We start from the raw sequence: 21,085 nt of genomic DNA on the forward strand, positions 1-21,085 counted from the left end.
AGTAGGGGGAGTGTGTTGCATGCGGCTCGTTACTCATCAGCTGAAGTGGAACAACGAAGAAGAAGAAGAAGAAGACCAACATGGCGTCCGTCAACAGCAGTGAGTGGAGAGCAATCTGCGACAAATTCACCAACGCCCAAAACCTCACTGATGTGGAGTCACGAAACGACCCAGAAAATGACCCATTCCGCTCAAAGTACAAAGCCAGGGAGCTCCTCAGAGAGATTTACTGCTCGCTGAAGAGTTTCGAGGCCGGTGAGGGAGAAGAGGAGAGCGGCGGAGAGAGCAGCGAGAGGCCGGTGGAGGAGCCTCCGGAGAGCGGGCAGGGGGAGGACGGGCTGGACCAGGCCTTCAGCCGACACTCACCGGGGGGGCTGCGGGCCGCAAAACTCGGGGCTGTAGAGTATTATCTGGGCGTCAACCATATCGACACAGAGGAGCTGCCAGCCGGACAGGAGCATCTGATGAACTGCATGAAACTGCTGGAGAGATGCAGAGTGTCCTCCGACAATGTGTCCCTGTTCATCCACGTCAGGGTAAACAGTCTCTGAATAATACTAATAAATAAGTAGAACATTTATCATAGACTCAGAAAATGTGCTTATGAAAAATAATATATCAATACACAAACATTAACCTCACTGATGAGAGATGTGTTACTCCTGTGGTCATAATAACAAATTATATGTTTTAGATAGAAACAGAGTCATTTAAGTCATGCAAATGTTAATTAGTAAATTGCAATGTGTGGACAATAATATCGTTTATAATGTCGGGAAATGCATAATCCTTAAGAATGGTCAAGAAAGCAGCATTACAGGCCTTTGGGACAGCAGGTTGTTCTGCTCTTTCATTTGAAACAATTATAATAATAATAATAACTTTATTTAAATAGCACCTTTTAAAAACACAGGTTTACAAAGTGCTTCGACAAACAGCAAAAACAAGAACAAACTAAAGCAAACACAGAAGAACAGAAACAACAGCAAGAACATAACAAATGTTCAAAAAATGACAAAATACTAAAAATAATTAAATACAATTCAACAGAAAAGAACCCAAAGTGCACGATACCCAACAGACATATATAACCAGACCATCACAAGAACCATCATAAGAACCCAGACAACACAAGAACCATCATAAGAACCCAGACAACACAAGAACCATCATAAGAACCCAGGCAACACAAGAACCATCATAAGAACCCAGGCAACACAAGAACCATCATAAGAACCCAGGCAACACAAGAACCATCATAAGAACCCAGGAAACACAAGAACCATCATAAGAACCCAGGAAACACAAGAACCATCATAAGAACCCAGGCAACACAAGAACCATCATAAGAACCCAGGAAACACAAGAACCATCATAAGAACCCAGGAAACACAAGAACCATCATAAGAACCCAGGCAACACAAGAACCATCATAAGAACCCAGGCAACACAAGAACCATCATAAGAACCCAGGCAACACAAGAACCATCATAAGAACCCAGGAAACACAAGAACCATCATAAGAACCCAGGCAACACAAGAACCATCATAAGAACCCAGGCAACACAAGAACCATCATAAGAACCCAGGCAACACAAGAACCATCATAAGAACCCAGGAAACACAAGAACCATCATAAGAACCCAGGCAACACAAGAACCATCATAAGAACCCAGACAACACAAGAACCATCATAAGAACCCAGGAAACACAAGAACCATCATAAGAACCCAGGCAACACAAGAACCATCATAAGAACCCAGACAACACAAGAACCATTATAAGAACCCAGACAACACAAGAACCATCATAAGAACCCAGGCAACACAAGAACCATCATAAGAACCCAGGCAACACAAGAACCATCATAAGAACCCAGGCAACACAAGAACCATCATAAGAACCCAGGCAACACAAGAACCATCATAAGAACCCAGGCAACACAAGAACCATCATAAGAACCCAGGAAACACAAGAACCATCATAAGAACCCAGGCAACACAAGAACCATCATAAGAACCCAGGCAACACAAGAACCATCATAAGAACCCAGGCAACACAAGAACCATCATAAGAACCCAGGCAACACAAGAACCATCATAAGAACCCAGGAAACACAAGAACCATCATAAGAACCCAGGCAACACAAGAACCATCATAAGAACCCAGACAACACAAGAACCATCATAAGAACCCAGGAAACACAAGAACCATCATAAGAACCCAGGCAACACAAGAACCATCATAAGAACCCAGACAACACAAGAACCATTATAAGAACCCAGACAACACAAGAACCATCATAAGAACCCAGGCAACACAAGAACCATCATAAGAACCCAGACAACACAAGAACCCAACAACACGAGCTGAGACCAAGAGGAGCAAAGATTTAAAAAGATGTAAGAAACTAAAAGAGCTAAAAGCAAATCAAAAGATAACAGCAATAAGAAGGTAAGAGCAGGAAAAGAAATAGAAACAAGTGATTAAAGGATAAAAAAAACCAACAAAAAAAACAAACTATAATATTAATAAAAATAAAAAGTAAATATAAATATAAAACATAAATAGACTAAGTAAGATAAGAAATTACCAAGTTAAAACACAAGAGGAGTTAAGATAAGAGCATAAATACGAGATAAGAGTGATTGTTAATTTGTCATAATTGTAGACAAGAGTCCATCAGATCCATTAGGTGGTTGAAGTCTTTGTAAAGGCAGATGAAACGATGATTTGATCTCTTGCTCATGGAACTGTTGTGTATGTTATCAGAATCAGTTGGGCATCCTTTGGGCCGGCCGGGATGAGACGGAGATGGCTCAAGGATTCCTTGAAACAGCCGAATCTGTCTACCAGCGTTATATGAAGGAGGTGAGGTTGTTTTCTTGTGTGGGTTTTTTTTACATGAAGTGTTGGCTGACTGATCACAGAGAGGAAAGAAAGCTGCACCGCAGAGTCAGGAGCAGGAACACAGACAATGTTTTTGTTCAGGTTTCTACCTGACATATTATCCAGCTCTCTTTACTGTCTTGCCTCTGGCTCTTCTCCTGTGACGTATCATCATGTAGTTAATGGCATTGTTGTATTCTAAGTAAAAATGTGTCTTCATGCTAAGTTTTTGTGAACTTTGAATATTTTTTGTATTATATTAAGAGCAGATTCTTTCAAAGTAAGAAAGTGAATACATTGCACTGCTGGCAAAAATTGAAATTAAGTAAGCAGTTTAGTTGTTGATATTAAATATGTTATCACCAGAATTTAAATACAATAGAAATAGGGAGTATAAGAAGATTGTAAAGCAAACACTGCTGCGAGTGAACAAGTGAAATCCTCTTCATAAACAGCCATGTTTGTTGTGTTTTTCTTTTCTTTCTTGTGTGTCAGGATGGGACTCCTCCCACTGACATGACCGAGTACTTTACCACTGAGGAGAAGCTGCTGACACATCAGGAAAGGACCAAGAGGTAACGTGTTAGTACACATGGAGAATTGTCCTCAGTATAAATGGTGTTTCCTGATGTTTGGTCTTTCTCTTCTGTGCTCTGGCTTTCACATTAACTTGTTTTTTCCATTTCAATCTTTCAAAAACGTTCCTTTCTCAGATTTGAGTTGGCCTACACTCACACCAAGTACTACCTCGCTCAAGTCTATAAAAACCTAGGTGAGTCAGATTTACATTATAAACTTAAAAACTTGATTAAAAACTGTGATATTAGAAATCTCTCTTGTACAGTAAGGTCCACTTTTATCTCCTTAAAGGTTGCATCATGTCGATCAATTCTGAGGCACTAAAGCCTACTACTAAAACACTCCTGCACACATTCATAAAGCTTCACACAGTTATGGTAGTGTATAGCTGAATGTGTCGATAACTGGAGTGAATTTGTCTTTCAGGTCAAACTGAGCGAGCTGCCACATACTGCCACAGCACCCTGCAGAGACAGCTGCAGTTAAATCAGTTCAGTCCAATGGAGTGGGCTCTGAACGCTGCCACCCTATCACAGTATTACATCAATAAGGTAGAGCTTTTATTGTTTAAAACTGAAGCTAGTGTTTAAATCCTCTTATCTAAATCAATGTACCATGTCTTCAAACTGAGTTAGTCTTTGGAAGGATAAAGTAGTGTTGGTTTAGACCCAGTTCTCAGATCCTTTAAGGCTTCCTGGTTTTTCAATTTGACATGGAGCCAAAAAATTGTGACGATATCCCAAACAAATATTTAAATCTTTCTCTGTGTTTATGTCAGAGTTTGTTTCCAGTTTGTTCAGAGTAAGGAGCTTGGTGTGTGAATATGTGTGCCTGTGTTGATTTTTAGGGCCGCTACATGGAGGGCAGACATTGCCTCTCCGCAGCTACGGTCATATCAGGTTTGGCAGGAGAGGCTCCTTCTGAGGCCGCAGCAGAGGAGAGTGAGTATTTGTTTTAATCTTCAGTTAAATATGTATTAAAATAAGCCTGTTAGATTGCGTATTTCCTTTTGTTTTATGACACCAAAACGACCACAGTGAGTCAGACAGAAGAGAAAAGATCTGTGTAAAGCAAAGCGTTGTGTAGCCCTTCTCTAAAGAATTGCTGTTTCTCTCCCTCTTCCTGCTGCAGGTGAGACAGAGAGGGACCGCAGGGAAACGCTCAGACAGAAGAGGGCGGAGATTGCGAGATGTTGGATCAAATACTGTCTCAACCTCCTGCATGATGCGAAGAAGCTGCTTGAGGTACTCCATGGTCCTTTCTCAGCCACACACCCCCCCCCCCCCCCCCCCCAAGGCATTGGCACAGGGGGAACTCAGTTTGCAGTCACACTCCCAGATGAATACAAAATCCCCTTTTGTTAAGGTGCAGCATGTAAAATGCAGCTGCAGGCTTTGAGAAGAAGTCCCCTCACTCCAGCCGGGAACAGCATATTTTTGTAACCATGATTTCATATCACAAGACTCATGAGAAGCTGTAATGTAAATAACCGTGACAAAAAAGAAAACTCACCCAGGGCTTCTTTTTAAAAGATCTTCTCATTTTTCATCTGATGATCTTAAGTTACTTAGTTTTTGTAATATTCCCTATAAACATAAAACACTTTTTGATTGTTTTTTTAATATACTTTATACACTCTGTTATTTTAGATACATGCTTCTCACACACATAGGTCAGAATCACATGCACAAACAGGACCTGTGGACATGTATTAGTGGAGAGATGTCACCATCTGTGGGGCTGCTACAAGCTGCTCAAGGGCGCCTCGGCAGCGCCCTGGCACCCCTCCAGCTACCAGACCAACTTCCATATTATGGTCCGCAGCAGGACTTGAACCGGCGACCCTCAGTCTGTAGCTCAGTCCCTACAGACTGAGCAAAATGATGTTGATGGATGATTCTTTATAAAGTAGAAATAAGTTTGTTACTCAAAGTAAAAAAAAAAAACTTTGCTCATCTGATGAATGTGTCTTTAAATGTGCTTTTACGTGTGTTTGAGCAGGACAACATCGGGGAGCTGGACACTGATCGTCAAGAAGAGTTGAAGAGAGCTAGAAGAGGAGAGGAGGAAGAGGAGGAGAAGGAGAGGAAGAGTGCTCTGCTGTTTGGCTCTGAAGACACCTTTGATTCCATCGCTAGCCTGGAAGAGAAGGTTTCTATAATGAGTCTGATACTATAACTCCTAGAGCTGCAAGGTCTGTCTGCGTCAGAAGCAGCAGGAGGTCGTTTTGTTGATAATACAGTAGCTTTTGAGGAGTTTTTACCTGTTTTTCAAACAGACTGAAATACAAGCTACAAAAGCACCTACAGCATCAGGAAGAATACTGACTATCTCTATGTTGTCATTATTAGTGCCTGCAATCACGACTGAAGGGCAGGGGTTGGACAAAGTGATTAACAACACGCTGCAGAAAACACCTTTTTTTTTTTTTTTTTTTTTTTTTTTTTTAAACATTTTCCACTTCCACAAAGCAGGAAGAGAATTTTCTGTTAAAAACCACTACTTATATATGTACGGGGCACGATCAGCAAAGAGATTAGATGTACCACTTTGTCCACAGGTGGCACCCAGGTTGACACAAACAGAAAGTTCCTCACAGTAGCTTTAAGTTCAGCAGTGTTTGGATGTGAAAGTATCTCACTATATATGAAAAGCAGGGCTGTCAGCATTAACTAGTTAATCACTATCAATTAAGGTCTGAAATTGATGCATATATTTTTAAAATCACATGCTATTTTTGTCCCTTTAGGCACACTGTAGATAGGCCTCTGCAGTGTCTCCCTGTAGTCAGAGAGGGAAAAGAATGACACCACTGCGTCTTTGAATGTCTCATTTCACTTCAAGAAAAACTTGTAGACAGCACAGTTGACAATTCAAAAGTAATATTCACCTCATGACATCAAACGTTTCCCTTTTACACCGTTGCTTTGAGCTGTATTAATGTAGTTACTGATATGTAACAAGTTCCCCTTTACTGCGGTTACGTTAATGTTGTAACCTTCGATCAACCAGAAGGTCATTACTTTATTTCAAAATAAGAGCCAGCTTTGAATTCAAACAGCAAGGAAAGTAAAGTTAAGACAAAAAAAAGTCAAAGCATATTTGTTTTTAAATGTAAAATAATAACTGAATTTCAAACACGAGATTCAAAATGTGATTATTTGCGATTAACTATCATAATTCCGCCATTGATTGCGATTAAAAATGTAATTGTTTGACAGCCCTAATTGTAATGTTGTTTGACAGAAAACAAAAAGGAGTGTAACTATAATAAATACAGCGTCGAGACCACTGTATCAAAAGAGACATTCTGCTCTGAAACGATCCAACTGTCTGCTTTCTGTTTCACAGGTGAGCTCTCTGTTCCCTCTAGACTTCACAGAAGCAAGAGCAGTGTTTCTGGTCGGACAGAATTATGTCACACAGGTATGCACACATTCACACATGCATTATACACTGAAACATTGACACTCTGGGAATGGACACTTTAGTTGCTGTGGACTAAATGTAACTTTTCCAAAAGAAGAGAAGAAGAATTTTTTATGACAGAAATGTATAGGTACCATAAAACTTCCCATCCCAACTTACGGCCTCGTTGCTGCACATTTTGACGAAAGAGGCAGGTCTCAATTAGAGCCTCCTGTGCGTTTAGTGTGAATATAATATTCTTTCTGGTGTGAAATGTTATAGTCTAGATCTCTTGACACCTGTCCCAAATAAAGGCAGGGTAATTTCATAGACTGAAGTAAATAAAAACCTAGGCTGTTAATAGAAGTTTTGCGTTATGCACAATATATATAGTCGTGAAAATCGATATTAGTGTTGGGCATAGCTTCGTTTGAATTGTACCATCTGATAACTTCTATTTCTAATACACCATCACGAAGAAAAAAAGACATGCTTAACTCAGCAAGAAAGGAAGCCACTAGATAACAATACTGTCGGTGAAGGTTTTTGTTTAAGTCTCAGAAAAGGACGTGATTGCAGTTTGCAAAACATCCTTCACAAGGGTTCTCAGAGCTATGGAGTTGTTAATAATCATCCATAACTGACTCCATCTCAGTCTTTCGTCTCCACGGGTAATGAGCTTCTTTTTAAAGTAAAATACTAAGTGTTATAATCTGTTTTCTTATTGGTTCAGGCCATGAAAAGCAGGTGTCATCTTTAATGATACTGTCTGAAAGAAAATGATATTGTACATTTGTTGACATTTTGTAGGTTGCACGGCACTAGGTTTTCTGAGCGAGGACAAATTGTTATATGATTGGATGAGAAGTCAATCATGCCTTTTCTTGTAACAGTTTTACATTTTCAAAACTTCCCACGAGCATTGAAACCACCATTGTACCTTTCCATTTCTGAACATGGTGAACCGTTTCCTTTCACACACTCTTGCAGGCTAAGGACTACTTCCTGATGGATGGCTATGTGACTGATCACATAGAGATCCTGCAGGATCACAGTTCTCTGTTTAGGGGTCTAGCTTTCTTCGAAGAGGATCTTGAGCGACGCTGCAAAATGCACAAAAGACGAGTTGACATGCTAGAGCCAATATGCAACGGTAATGTGCAGCACTAAATTTCTTCTTGAGATTCTTTGTTTTGTTTTTGTTAGAAAGTCTCTTTGTTAATAACTCAATAAAGAAGAGAAAACAAAGTTGAAACAAAATAACTCAGACAACCATTCAAGGAAACAAAGTCGATTGAATCTATCTTTCTCTCACTCTGTTTCTCCGCAGAACTGAACGCCAAATATTACCTAATGATCCGCAGACAGCTGATGTTTGAGCTGGCCGAGATCTACAATGAAATGATGGACCTCAAACTAACGTTGGCAAACAGACAAGCAGATACACAGTCCCTTGATAACCACACTATTAAGAAATTCAACCATCTCTGCTCTGCATCTGCCAAGTAAGTGTATGCACTTGTGGACTCCTTTCGGCTCTGTGCATCTACCTTTATGAAGTCTTATTGAAACAAGTCTTCTGTTCTCCTTCTCAGATACTTCCAGATGTTTCTGGACTCCCTGTGCTCTCCTGAAGGGAAGTACCCGGAGCACCTGGAGGAGGAGGTGCTCAGACCGGCTCTGGTGGCCCGTTTCAGAGTGGCCCGACTCTACAGCCGACTGATCAGCTCAGAGCCGTCTGTTCAGCTGGAAAACCTCAACAAATCTCTGGAAAACTATAAGTAAGATGAAATATCTGTCCTTTTATGGTTATTCATATAAACACTTAGTGGGTTTGCACATTGAAAGATGTTCTACTACTAGTGATTCTCAAAAAGATGGACTGTAGCCCCCTAGTGGGCACTAAAGATACTGCTGGAGAGGGCATATAAATACAAAACAGCTGGCCCACTTTCACATGAATTATTTCTGTTTATGAATTCAGTATTTCCTGTAAAGTACCTTAGTGTAATATAAAGTGTTGATCCAATCAGTGTGCTTAGATATTTGGGTTGAACCCTGAATATTGTTAGATTTCAAATTGGGCTGCAGGTCAATCATGTCCACCCTTCATGTCCACCCTTTTTTTCAAATAACTATTCAAACTTGAGTTCTCAGAAAAATTTACTCAAATTTGCCTGATGTTCCTTCTGGAGGAGGAGGGGTTTATGACTTCAGCCAGCCAGTAGGGGGAGCTCTAAATCTTTAGGCTTCACTTCAAAGGGGATGTTCTTTTGTCCATCTGTTTGTACAGTCGGTGGTTGACATCACACAGCTGCAACATGTGAATTAGAACGTTTTTTTAAAGGCATTTCAATTAAACGGAATTTAAACGGAGTATTTATGCTTTAAGCTGCCATATTTGATTGTTTTTGTTATGTTGACCGTCACTTCCTCCGCCTGTCGTCTAGATACGTGGTGCAGTATTGTGAGGGCCACCCTGAGGCAGTTGCGACTGTGAATACGGAGCTGGAGCTGAGTTCAGAGATGGTCGGCCTGCTCCCTTTAAAAATCAACCGCCTCAAAGCAAGGATGGCTTTAAACAACTGAAGGACCCCACTCTTCACTGACTGACTTACAATCCCAGTAACCACATTAGCCAGTCATTCTCAATTTACCGCCTTACAGTCACTGGACACTCCCAACAATAAGAGAACCTGGATGACAAATTCAGCGCCTCTCTAACTTCTTTGTGGTGTTTTTTTTGTTGCAGTTGAATGCATTACATGCTGAAGCTATTTGCTCGCCTTTATGTGGTAACATAAATTAATTAAGCTGGTATAGAAAGCAAACTTTATACACATTTAATGAAAAGTCCAGTGATAATGAATTCTTGTTTTCTATTGTTAATCATATTGGTTTTTATTTAATGTGACTTTATTTTGTATAAAGTGCTTTAAGTCTGTTACTTCAACACGTTTTTGTCTGTGATGGGAAAAGATATTGAAGACCTATTGTAAGCAGGGTTAGTGTAAACATAACAAACATCAATATGCAGACATACGTACAGACAGTAGAGTTGATCCATACAAACCATCAGAACTGTATGAACTGTCAGAAACACCCTTCCCGCTGAGCAGAGTGTACTCGAACACATCGACGCTGGTTTATTAGACGTCATAATCTGCATGATGCTAGCTTCATCCTGTTGAATCTGTGTGTTTTCTTCTTGTCTTTGAGGAATCACTACATGACCCAGTCCATGTATTGTAGATACTGTATGTAATGAAAAATTAATGACTAATATACGCACTAATAAACAACACATCTGTGGGGTTTTTTCTTCCCTCCAATAAAAAGCTGTGCAATAAATTTGAAATATGTGAACTCTTCAGTTGTAATGTAATCCAATGATGAACATGAATGCTACCTCCTTTTTGTGACACAATCCCAGCTTTGATTTATGCACCTGGTAACAGGGGCGCTGTTTGTCAACAGGTAAGGCAGGCAACCGCTTAGGGCCCCCAGGCCAGTAGTGGCCCCTCCAGGTCTGACACTCATGAAACCACAGTGGCTCAAAAATATGCAAAATTTCCAATGACAGTAGGAAACCCCTCTTAAGGTTGCGCCATCTGACAGCACTCACACTTTTTTTTATTATTATTATTATTTTTTTTTATTGCACAAAAGAAAACAAAAACATAATAGGTCAATGGAAAAACAGACAGTACATAATGATTAGTTAATTAACAAACTACATTTAGAAAGAAATGTGCTGGAGGAGCCAAATAAACCCAGAGGGGCTTGTGTGGCCCTCCTAAAGAGAAACATGTAACACAGAGACATATTATTAATGTAGTCCAAGCAAAAACAATAAAGCTAACAAGAACACATACTCAATAAGGTGTAAAAGAAAGCAAAACAAGAAAGAGATAAATTAAAGAAGAGGGGAAAAAGGAAAATAATCTCTTATGGCAGAGAATGATTATGATGGCGCATTGGTTAATTGGCCAAGCAGGAAATAAATGGTTTGTTTTTTAAATAAGTTGAGGCTGGTGCTGTTTCTAATATGATTGGGTAAATTGTTCCAACAATGAGGTCCTCTGAATCTGATAGAGAATTGAGAAAAACGATGTCCTGAAAAATGCAGAATTAAGTAAGCTGAATTGAAATATATCTTGAAAACAGCACTTGTTGCGCTGTCAGCCGTTGTATGTCTTCTTGCTGTTAAAACCTACTACTATTATTGTTAAATAATGATAAATATATAATATCTGTAAAAGAAAAAAAAACGTTTCATATTTGACATAATGGTGATGATTGATCATTGGACGGGTCCCCTGTGAATTTTTGCCTAGGGCCCTAGATCGCTGTGGTTCCCACATTTATTGGATTCCAGACATGAAAATCACATCAACGCGTTCGGCCATTTGTCCTCTTGCTCACAAAATCATCATTTAGCCACCAACTCTTAATTTAAGCCCTTGAAATGAGCACTCAATAGGGAGACGTTTTCCCCTTTTTCTCATTGTCTGACTGCATTTAAGCAGTCTTTATGCAGTATCTTCTACTTGTTCTACCACTTCTACTACTGTTTCTTCTTCTACTAATACTTCTTCTTCTACTACTAATACTTATTTTACTTCTTCTACTTCTTGTTCTTCTTCTTCTACTACTAATACTTCTTCTTCTACTACTCATTTTACTTCTTCTACTTCTTCATCTACTTTTTCTTCATCTACTTATCCTTCAGCTGTTTCTGCTAATTCTTCTTCATTCAGCAGTATTTTGCAAAACATTTCAGCGGTCAGCATTCCCACGCATTTTCCGCAGTTAAATGCAAATTGTCTAGTTAGTGGGAATGCTGTAATACAGCATTCACACTGTTATTAGCCGCAGTTAACCACTCTACTGAAACTGCACTACTGTCAGTAACAGAATCGCTACGAGCTGCCAGAGCTGCGGGTCAGTCCTCAGTTCTATTACTGCTAGACCTGTCTGCTGCCAAAGACTGAGCTCCTTGTCATCCCAGCCAGTCCCTCTATGCAACCACAGATCAATATCCAGCTTGGAACAACCAAAGTCATGCCCACAAAGTCTGCCCGGAACCTGGGTGTCATGATTGATGACCAGCTAACTTTTAAGGTTCAAGTAGCCTTGATTGCCCAGTCATGTCCATTTGCCCTGTACAACATCAGGAAGATCAGACCTTACCTGTCAGAGAGTTTAGTGGAGACGTGTGTGTGTAACAATGTGTGTAAGATAAAGATGTCTCAGACCTACAGTATGTGCTTTTGCGTGTGTGTGTGTGTGTGTGTGTGTGTGTGTGTGTGTGTGTGTATAAAACATGGATGTAGGCTCAGTGATGTCTCCCATTGGTTTCTTAAGCACACTATCAAAGCCCAATGAAATATATTTATATATAGACATATTAGATAGAGAGATAACGTGACTGAAAAGTGATTTTCTGATGTGTTGATCAATAATGTGAATTGATTTTACATGTTCACCTTTAATCATTTGTTACTGCCATAAATACAGTAAAACTATAAACGTATAATTACAAGCTTACAAGTCATTCTAAGCTTTAAAGAAAAAGAGAGATTCAGTGTTTTTTTAAAAATATTTTTTATTGCATTTCAGAGGAAAAAAGCGTATGTTTAAATGAACAAGTTAGAAGTCAAATTAGACTTTGTGTTTATGTCCATTATAAGTGCTAAAATATGAGAATAGTGCAAAGATTGCAACACTTCACCTAGGAATTACCATCCACATCATATTACACGGAATATATGGCAGATTTCATATAGAATAGATCTGATATGTTAGTAAAGTATGAGTCTTCATTCATAAGGTATTTCAGACTTTAAGCGATGATATGAAAGAAGAAATTGTAAGTTGAATGGTGTCACCTGAACAGGGAACGCACAGCTAAACGCAGGCGTTAAAGGTGCTTTGAAAATGTTGAAAGTTCAAAGACTCATTACTTTTCTAAAAATCAGAAGGGAAATAAGCCCCACAAGCATTACAAGCATATAGTTAACTTTAAAAAAAAATACTCTTATTCACTTTCCTGTCTGGGGTGCAATGAAAAAATGATGTCTCATCTCATGTAGGCTATGTTCCCTAATGATGAAGCTTCAGCTAGCAGAAGATTAGCGTAGCATAGCACAAAGACTGGAAATAGCTAGCCTGGCTTTGTCAGATGGTGTCAAAATTTGTCTCCCAGCACATACTTTAATCTTGTTTTGGTTTAAACAAATAAAAGAACAAAAAACCTTTTAAAAATGACAACAGATCCTGTGCTTCATTATCTTTGGCATCATTACTAGGACTAGTGAATACGCTCATAAACCCCATGGAAAAGCAAATTTGTGTTCTTACATCTGGGTTGTTGAGCCATGTTAACTGCACATATAGAAAAGCTATCTGGTTTTGTGTTTCTAGTCTTTATGCTAAGGTTGGCAAAATAGTAGCCAGAAAAAAATGGTGAGGAAGAGTATTTCCTTAAAAATCTCAATAAAGAGTTGCATTCAGATTTTTCATTCCTGAGTAAATATAGAGTTTGAGATGTACAGACAGGGTGAGAGCAGTTCCTCAGGCTCCAGTTTGTTGCAAAGCTTCTGGGTTTGCATCATGTATCACACCACATTTTTAAGTGTGTACATTCATAAACAGAAGTGCAGGTCAGGAACTGGATCCTCAGAGTTGCTCTCATCTTCTTTTTGTCTTTGTCTGTCTCAAGGTATGGGCTGATCTTCTCGTGGCTGATGACGATGGCTTAACAATTTGATTTGTGTCAAAAATATATATATATTTTTTACCTTTGTCTTTCTTTCTAATTCGTATGTTAGAATAATGTATAATTTTTTTAGTTTTTGAGTGTGAATTTCATAAAAGAATTTAGCTCATATTACATTTTTCTAAGAATAGGAGCATTTGCTCGTTGGATGCACCAGCTTTCTGGTGTTCCACTAACGTCATCCTCCCTGGTATGTCTGCCCCTTTGTATTGCAGGCCCCCGAATACCCCTGCACCGCCATGATCACCTGGAAACAAAAACAGTTTTAGTACGTAATAGGACTGTTTACTTTTGGACCTTTAAGACAAGCTAGCTGTGAGGGAAGGAATGGTGCTGTCTCTTTGTCTGTCCAACACTTTGGACTGAACCATAGGCCGTATACAACAAGTGGACAGCCCCTATTAGTTTGAAAAGTCACCTTAATGCACACTGCCTTAAACCTGCAGTATTTCTCATGCAAGCCTCCTCTGGTAGTAATAAGTCCGATTGTGTTTTTTTCTATAAAATGACCCTACTTCTTCGTGGATTTATTGACTGAGGAAACATATGCTTTTAAAGTGTATGGTCTCAAACGTTAGGCTAAAGTCTTCTTCATCTCTCTCTGATGTTTCTCTTGTCTACTACGGCCCCATTTAGAGTCAACCAGGAAGAAGAGCACATTTGAAGGCATGGCTACCTGTGATTGACAGGTTGCTACCACTGCCACCAATCAACCACACTTAAGTATTATTATCTACTGTCTCGTCAAATATGGATATATTTCTCCAAAATTCAAGAAGGTAGCGCCAAAAAGGCTTCAAACAAATAAGAAACTTCATTTATCTATCATTTAGTGAAAGTGTTCACAATTACCCCCCACCCACACACACACACACACACACACACACACACACACACACACACATAAACAGACATTTATTTGGTCTCATTTGCCTTTAAACTGTTTCAATAAATATTGTCATTTGCCTCTATTTTTTTTATAGATTTCAAACCTTAATATTTAGGGACATAGAGCAAATAAGCTAGCTAACTAGCAACAGCATGGTGCACTCATTTACATCACTTGGTCAATTTGACCTTGAGGAGATTAAAACATATGTTTATTTATTTGATTTATTAAAAAACCAGAGCATTAAAAATAGTTTACTTTGAAATAAACAAACAGAGATGTGCTGGTTTACCTGGTCAACATTAGGATTTACTCCACCTTGTTGAGCCTTGCTGTAGATCAGATTACTATTCACCCACACATTGAACTGGTCTGTGGAGGACGAAAATGAAAGCATAAGTGCATCAACATCAATTCAGCATGAACTACTTCAGCATGTGTGTTCATAAATGTGTTCACATTGTACAACCAGTAAGACAGGTTTATGACAGACATGGGCTGGGCTCAATCCAGTCTGTTCCTGGTACTGCTCGACTGTAAGGTTAGAACTAAATCCTGTTAAAACATGGAACAGCAAACCAGCTGCGCCTTTTTTTTAAACACCAGTAATGATTACATTTATTCTTAATCAGATTGCTCGAAATGTAGCGTGGGTCCACTGATTAAAAAATCGGAAGATATAGTCAGTATGTTTACAACAAGCTAACTGTTATGAAACTCATACTTTATAACTGAGTTCTTAAAACCAAAGGCGATGGATAAAATGTGAAAAAGAGGTTTTTTTGTAATTGGTTGTCTATTTTCTTTCATTGCTCTACTATCACTTTACCCACTTAGTATTCATCAACTGCATATAGTTCTGTTTACAACCAACCACTGCCCACTTATATTTATTTTCTACTGTATCTATTTTGTGTTTTAACTTTTGTATCTAAAATTATATTTTATATTTTTAGTTCACATTTTTTTGCCTACCTTGCCCTGTCATTATACGCCTCCTCTCTCATAACGTTTTTCTAATGGAATTGAATAATTGTTTAAGTTATTAAACCAAAGGTAAAAGTGTAGCAGCTCCGACTTGTTCTAAATCTGAACAGATTCATAATTTGAAATCTTATAAAATCTGATCATATTTTAAATTTTATAAAAAAAATTAAAAAAAATGCTCACAGAACACATGGTGTAGCATGCGGAGAGTAGAAATAATAAAACATGTGTTCAGATTGTCAGTGAGTTTGGTTCACTTGGGTTTCTGGCTGTTCAGAAGATTTTGCCACAGGCAGATATTGAAGTAAGGCGTGTATCAGAAAGCATGTCCAGACATTTCTGAGTCAAAACTTTTTCTTGAGATTTTTGAAAAGTTCAATATAATTAGCTTTTTGACTTTTATATGGTGCAGCTAAAAAAATAACTTTAAAGGCTTTATATGTGATTTTTCACACTTAAATATAATATAAATTAAGTATATCCTCTGAAAATAACTCTGTGAGTCATGACTGTCTACAATGGGTGTAACACCCAAGTCCCACTGTCTGTGATGTTTTCAGAGTTTTCAGAGTCCTATCTTCACTTTGTTTACATCGTTGGGACGGCCGGCTGACTCCTCCCCTCGTGTATAAAAGTTATTTAATTGAGGGACTAGAGAAAAGAAGAATAACATACTGTACTCACTGCTTAACTGTGTTTCTAGATCACGCTCATTTCAGGTAAATTTACATGTAGTGTGAAGATACGAGCATAATAAAGATATAAAAAAATAAAAAAATAAAACACTTGAGCCAACATGCATCCATACATGTCATTATCTCAGGGCAGCAACGCTTCATAACCGATTAATCTGATTATCTCGACATAACAAAGCTGGTTTTCTCGTCATAAGAGGATCATTTTCTGATTTTCAGGTGATCTAGAAAACAAAACAATGGGCCGGTCACGTAGGCCAGACCTTGACATGCCATGCTGCCATTGCCCACATGAATGAGGTCAGCTAAGTCTGTTGCTTTGTTTTGTGTGTGTGAGATTCTAAGGTCAACAGATATATTAAAAAGATAAAAAATAAAATACTTATTATTGTCTGAATCATATCTGATCAGATACCATTAGACCATTAGAAACATCAAAACAAAAATGCTTAAAGAAATACATACAATAAAATAAAACTACTAATACAACAAGTATCTTTATATTTAACTTTGTATTTTCTACATATTGGGCACACAAAAAAATAATATAATTAATTCATCTTTTTTTTTTTTTTTTTTTTTTTTCTTTAACTATTGTGGCAGGAATGTGCCTCCGTAGAGGGCTGGCTAAGTGGAGAAAAAAACAGAGGCTTACTCGCTGAGGCCTGTCTTACTGACAGCTGCACACCAGGAATCGTGCCAAGTCTGGAGCATAGCTGCTGGTAGATTCCAGCTGAGTTTCAGCTTTGACTGTAACACACACACACACACACACAACATTAGTTTACAAGAAGATTAAAGTCCTAATGCATGAGATTTATATATTCTATATTTCTTATTAGGATGTTAAAATTCTATATACATTATATATTGACCTCCTAAAATGTTTAAGATAAAAATCTATTTCATGCTAACTTCCTTTCTAATTCCGTGATTACTTTTCTAATTAAGAGTTGTAAACTTACCCGTAGTCGATGACCACTTGGATCATGGTTGTAGCTGGTCTGTTAAACCTTTACGCGATGGAGAGCTGCAAACTTTCAGTCCAAAGATGAGCTGAATAACAAGCAGAGATGTGAGAACTGAGACTATTATAGTTGAAACCACACCCAGCAGGAGGGGAAACCAGTCCATCCAGTTTGTGCAACACAGTATCACAATTATTTTATCGTTGAAGATTCTCTCTCTTTGCACTATGTACCCTGAAAGGTATTCTTCCTGTTCATACTGAATAATATGGATCCTTTACAGATGCTAATGAAATAGAGATGGAGGTGAAATGTGACTATGAATTGTGGATACTGAAATGATTTGACTGACTCACACTGTTGGAGCATAACTGACGGTTCTTTTCATGTCTAGTTTAGAAAGGAAGAAGAATTTCAGCGACTAAATTCTGTGTAGAAGTTGGTATTGTTTCACAATATACTTGAATAAATGTGAACCAGTTCTTTGAAGTTTAGAAAAGTGACTGAAATGTGCTAAAGTCTCACCACTATTCACAGAAGGTGTGGTGCCTACATTTGAACTTTTGCACCATTCAATTTTAATAGTCTTTTTTCTGTGTGAAAATGTCAATAGTGAAAGTGTCACTTCACAAATCATGAAGCTTCTGTTAAGTTGAATTAACATGCTGCTCTGCCTTCTCTTATGATGGCACACAAAAAAAAAAAAAACAGTCAGAGTTTCACAAAATACTCATTCAGCGAGCAAAATACAAACTCTTACTAACTTACGATTCATTTTAAAAACATAACATGGGGCAGCGGTAGCCTGGTGGTTAGAGCGCGCGCCCCATGTACGGAGACTGCGGTTCTCCAAGCAGGCGGCCCAGGTTCAAATCTGACCTATGGCTCCTTTCTAGCATATCATTCCCCACTCTCTCTCTCCCAGATTTCTGACATTATCCACTGTCCCATGTCTAAATAAAGGTCCAAAAATAAATCTTAAAAACCCCCAGAAACATGTCCAATTCATTTCTATGCAACATGTTTAAAGGTGAATAGGCACCTCCTGAATTTTCCTAATCATCCAAATGTTATGAGCATAGTTCTGGCATTTTCTTATTTGCCTCTGTTACCAGAGAAAAGTTTTGAAAAAATATGATTTTAAAACTATGATTGATTGATACCAATGAGGTGCTGATATTATTGTGTATCCTGAGTCATAGATACATTCTTAAGAGCCCTTTTCGGGGAATAAAGGAATAAATAAAGGGATTAAGCCTCCGCTACATCTCTCTTGGTGACCTTACTGAACTCCGACACAGGTGCACAGGTGAGTAATCTGTCAGTTTGCTCACAGGAAACTGAACAAAGGTAATAGTGTGTGGATGCAAATACCTGCAGAAGCAGTCCAACTGAGGAATCTGAGGCCTCAGTTCAGACACTAAAGCCACTGTCTACTGCTACAGGTGTCCCAAGAGTCTAACAGCACTCTACTGATGATGGCCTCGACGGAGAAGACACATTTTTAATTCAGATTTAATCAACAGAAAAAGCCACAACTTGAGAAAAAGTTGAAAAGTTTTCATGAGAGTATCTGGGCCTCACTGAGGGGAGAAAGGGTTGTGTTCTTTGACATAATAATACCTGCAAAATAAAGCTAAAATTGTAGTTTCTAAGTGGAAATTAGGGGCCAACCAATTTCCAAATATAAAAGGCTGGCTGGAGGTCACTGAAACCTTTTTATCAAGTTGAATGTGTTCATGTTATATGACTTTAACTCGTAGTTATTTTTTTATCGCTATTGCTTGGCATCCCAACATATCTTTGACATATATTGGCATCAAAACAAAGTCAGTCTCATAGAGCAAAGATCCTAAAAGCTTTTAACATTTTTATTTGTTTAAAATGATATCCAGTACAAAATGTATACAGTAATACCCTCACGTTTGTCATTTCCCCTGAATAAAATATTTGTACTCTGTTAAGCTCATGCCAGATAACAGTATCTATAAGATACACAAGATTGTTATTTGCTCAAACAATAGTTGATGACAAAGATATAGCAATAGTACCTTTGTAACAATAAAAACTATCAGCAATATTTTGGTGGACACACTTTGAAATACAATAAAATGACGTACATTGTTCTGTAAAAGTTGCATTGCAATCTGCCCATATTTTACAAGATTTTCAAAATCGTGATTCTTTAACTACGAGACAAAAAGTTGTGATACGAGTCTTCATACATTTATAAAAAAAAAATGATGTGGTGGCAAACTGCAGCGTTGCAGTGACTAAACCTCTCTGCAGCTTCTGTAACAGATGTACAATGCACTTAGATTTGTTCTTTTTTTATACATTTTTTTGTTAAAACAAGGCAACTTCTCAAGCGTCACAATAAATAAGAAACCCTCTGCAATGATATGGTACCTGTCAATATATCCAGTTCATATATATATATATATATATACATATATATATATATACACTGTACATATATAAATTCATAAACTTATACAAAATAGGTTTAAAACTTTTTTTCCTTATTGATGAAATAAAAACACAAAAAGGTTAAGATGGTTGAATTGAGTTCGACAGCATTTGGCGGGACCGACAAAAACATGACACAGTCACTCTGCATGCACTGGTTTCCATGGAAACAGGTATGATTCTTCCAGTTGATTGGGTACGCCTCTCAGCTCCTTGGCCTCGACTATATAGGGTCAGATGAGGATCGCCTCGTGATCATTCACTGTCTCTCCGCCTTTACAGCGTTCACGGCATCAGCCTCATTGATTGGCGGGACTCTTTGACTCCGCCGCCTGGATTGGGAGGGTCGTCTTGAGGAAACGTCACCTTGTCTGGAGTGTAGTCATTCCGCTTAAGATCTGACGAACAAGAAACAACGTATTCATTCCACATGATGTAAAAGATTATTATTATGTTTCAGAAACTCTTTATTGGTTTGCACTAAGGATAAGAACACATGCAGTTGAGATTGTGCTGTGGTCATCTTTTGTAAACCCCATTCCATCCTGATAAACCCCGCCCCCACCCATCCAAGTTGTAAAAGATTTGTTTTGATGACATCAAAGATATGCCTGCATATTTATAGTTGAAGAGTTTTTACGTCATGAAAAGATCACAATTTAAAGAAGTGTGTTTAAGATCTTTAAATCAAACACATGTGTCCCAGAAGACTTGTCCATGATTGTGAAAACCTGGTTCTGCTGAACACGGTTTGTCATGTAAGCATGCCCCCTCCCTTTAATGCTTCCAGTGAGTGACGTGAAAGTCACATGGAATCCAACGTGGCTGTTTAGACTGAGGTCACATTGCTAAAGAACCGACCTGTATCCTATTTAGATCCACATATGAAAAAAGCCCAAATCTGGTTTGAAAACAACAGATTCCATGTGACTGGTCCCGATCGCACCGTCATAAAAAAATCTGATCAAGAGTCACACTGGAGCAAAAAAAAAATAAAAATCACATTCAGGACACTTTTGTGTGATGTAATGAGGAAACAGAGCAGGGATGGAGTACACTCTCACCAGGGAGTTTAAGTTTGCGGCAGCAGGAGTTGCAGTGGTGTTTTGCTCGGAAGTTTCTTATGGCATCATCCCCCAGGTTAGCAGGCCCGAATATCATATCGTAGGATCTGAAAGAGTCACGCAGCAGGAGCCATTAGTGAACAACTCATTCAGCTTTAACAACGCTGAAAGTGTTCAAAGTACTTACCCCTTCTCACCACTCTTTATGACTGATGGATCTGTCAGAATCTCCCCGACCCCTACAGAAGTGTCGTTATCATGACACAACATAGAGAAATGAATCACAAGAAATTCAACATGTCAGCCTCCTTTTCTTCTAAAACAATAAATCCTTTTTCCTAAGCTTTCCCGTTCTT

General features: G+C 38.5%; 2 protein-coding genes and 1 long non-coding RNA gene across 3 annotated transcripts; 1 reads left to right on the top strand and 2 right to left on the bottom strand.

Moving 5' to 3' along the window:
- The first annotated feature begins 46 nt into the window (after positions 1-46).
- Positions 47-10,242, top strand: kifbp (kinesin family binding protein). The gene is made up of 13 exons (XM_061041910.1): positions 47-536; positions 2,773-2,871; positions 3,385-3,464; positions 3,603-3,661; positions 3,895-4,019; positions 4,316-4,409; positions 4,600-4,712; positions 5,470-5,619; positions 6,820-6,894; positions 7,867-8,029; positions 8,207-8,381; positions 8,472-8,657; positions 9,327-10,242. The coding sequence occupies exons 1-13, from the start codon at positions 81-83 to the stop codon at positions 9,463-9,465; spliced, it is 1,914 nt and encodes a 637-aa protein (XP_060897893.1). The 5' UTR covers positions 47-80; the 3' UTR covers positions 9,466-10,242.
- A 2,443-nt stretch (positions 10,243-12,685) lies between these two features.
- LOC132977388 (uncharacterized) lies at positions 12,686-17,346 on the bottom strand. The gene is made up of 4 exons (XR_009673819.1): positions 17,194-17,346; positions 16,884-16,978; positions 14,839-14,918; positions 12,686-13,904 (listed from the first exon to the last, which is right to left on the bottom strand). It is a non-coding gene; the product is annotated as an uncharacterized LOC132977388 (long non-coding RNA).
- Positions 17,347-19,053: 1,707 nt separating this feature from the next.
- Positions 19,054-21,077, bottom strand: LOC132977475 (transient receptor potential cation channel subfamily M member 7-like). The gene is made up of 3 exons (XM_061042063.1): positions 20,917-21,077; positions 20,730-20,836; positions 19,054-20,063 (listed from the first exon to the last, which is right to left on the bottom strand). The coding sequence occupies exons 1-3, from the start codon at positions 20,997-20,999 to the stop codon at positions 19,951-19,953; spliced, it is 303 nt and encodes a 100-aa protein (XP_060898046.1). The 5' UTR covers positions 21,000-21,077; the 3' UTR covers positions 19,054-19,950.
- Between the last annotated feature and the right edge of the window lie 8 nt (positions 21,078-21,085).

Source organism: Labrus mixtus, chromosome 1, assembly GCF_963584025.1.
Source record: "Labrus mixtus chromosome 1, fLabMix1.1, whole genome shotgun sequence".
Lineage (NCBI taxonomy): Eukaryota > Metazoa > Chordata > Actinopteri > Labriformes > Labridae > Labrus > Labrus mixtus.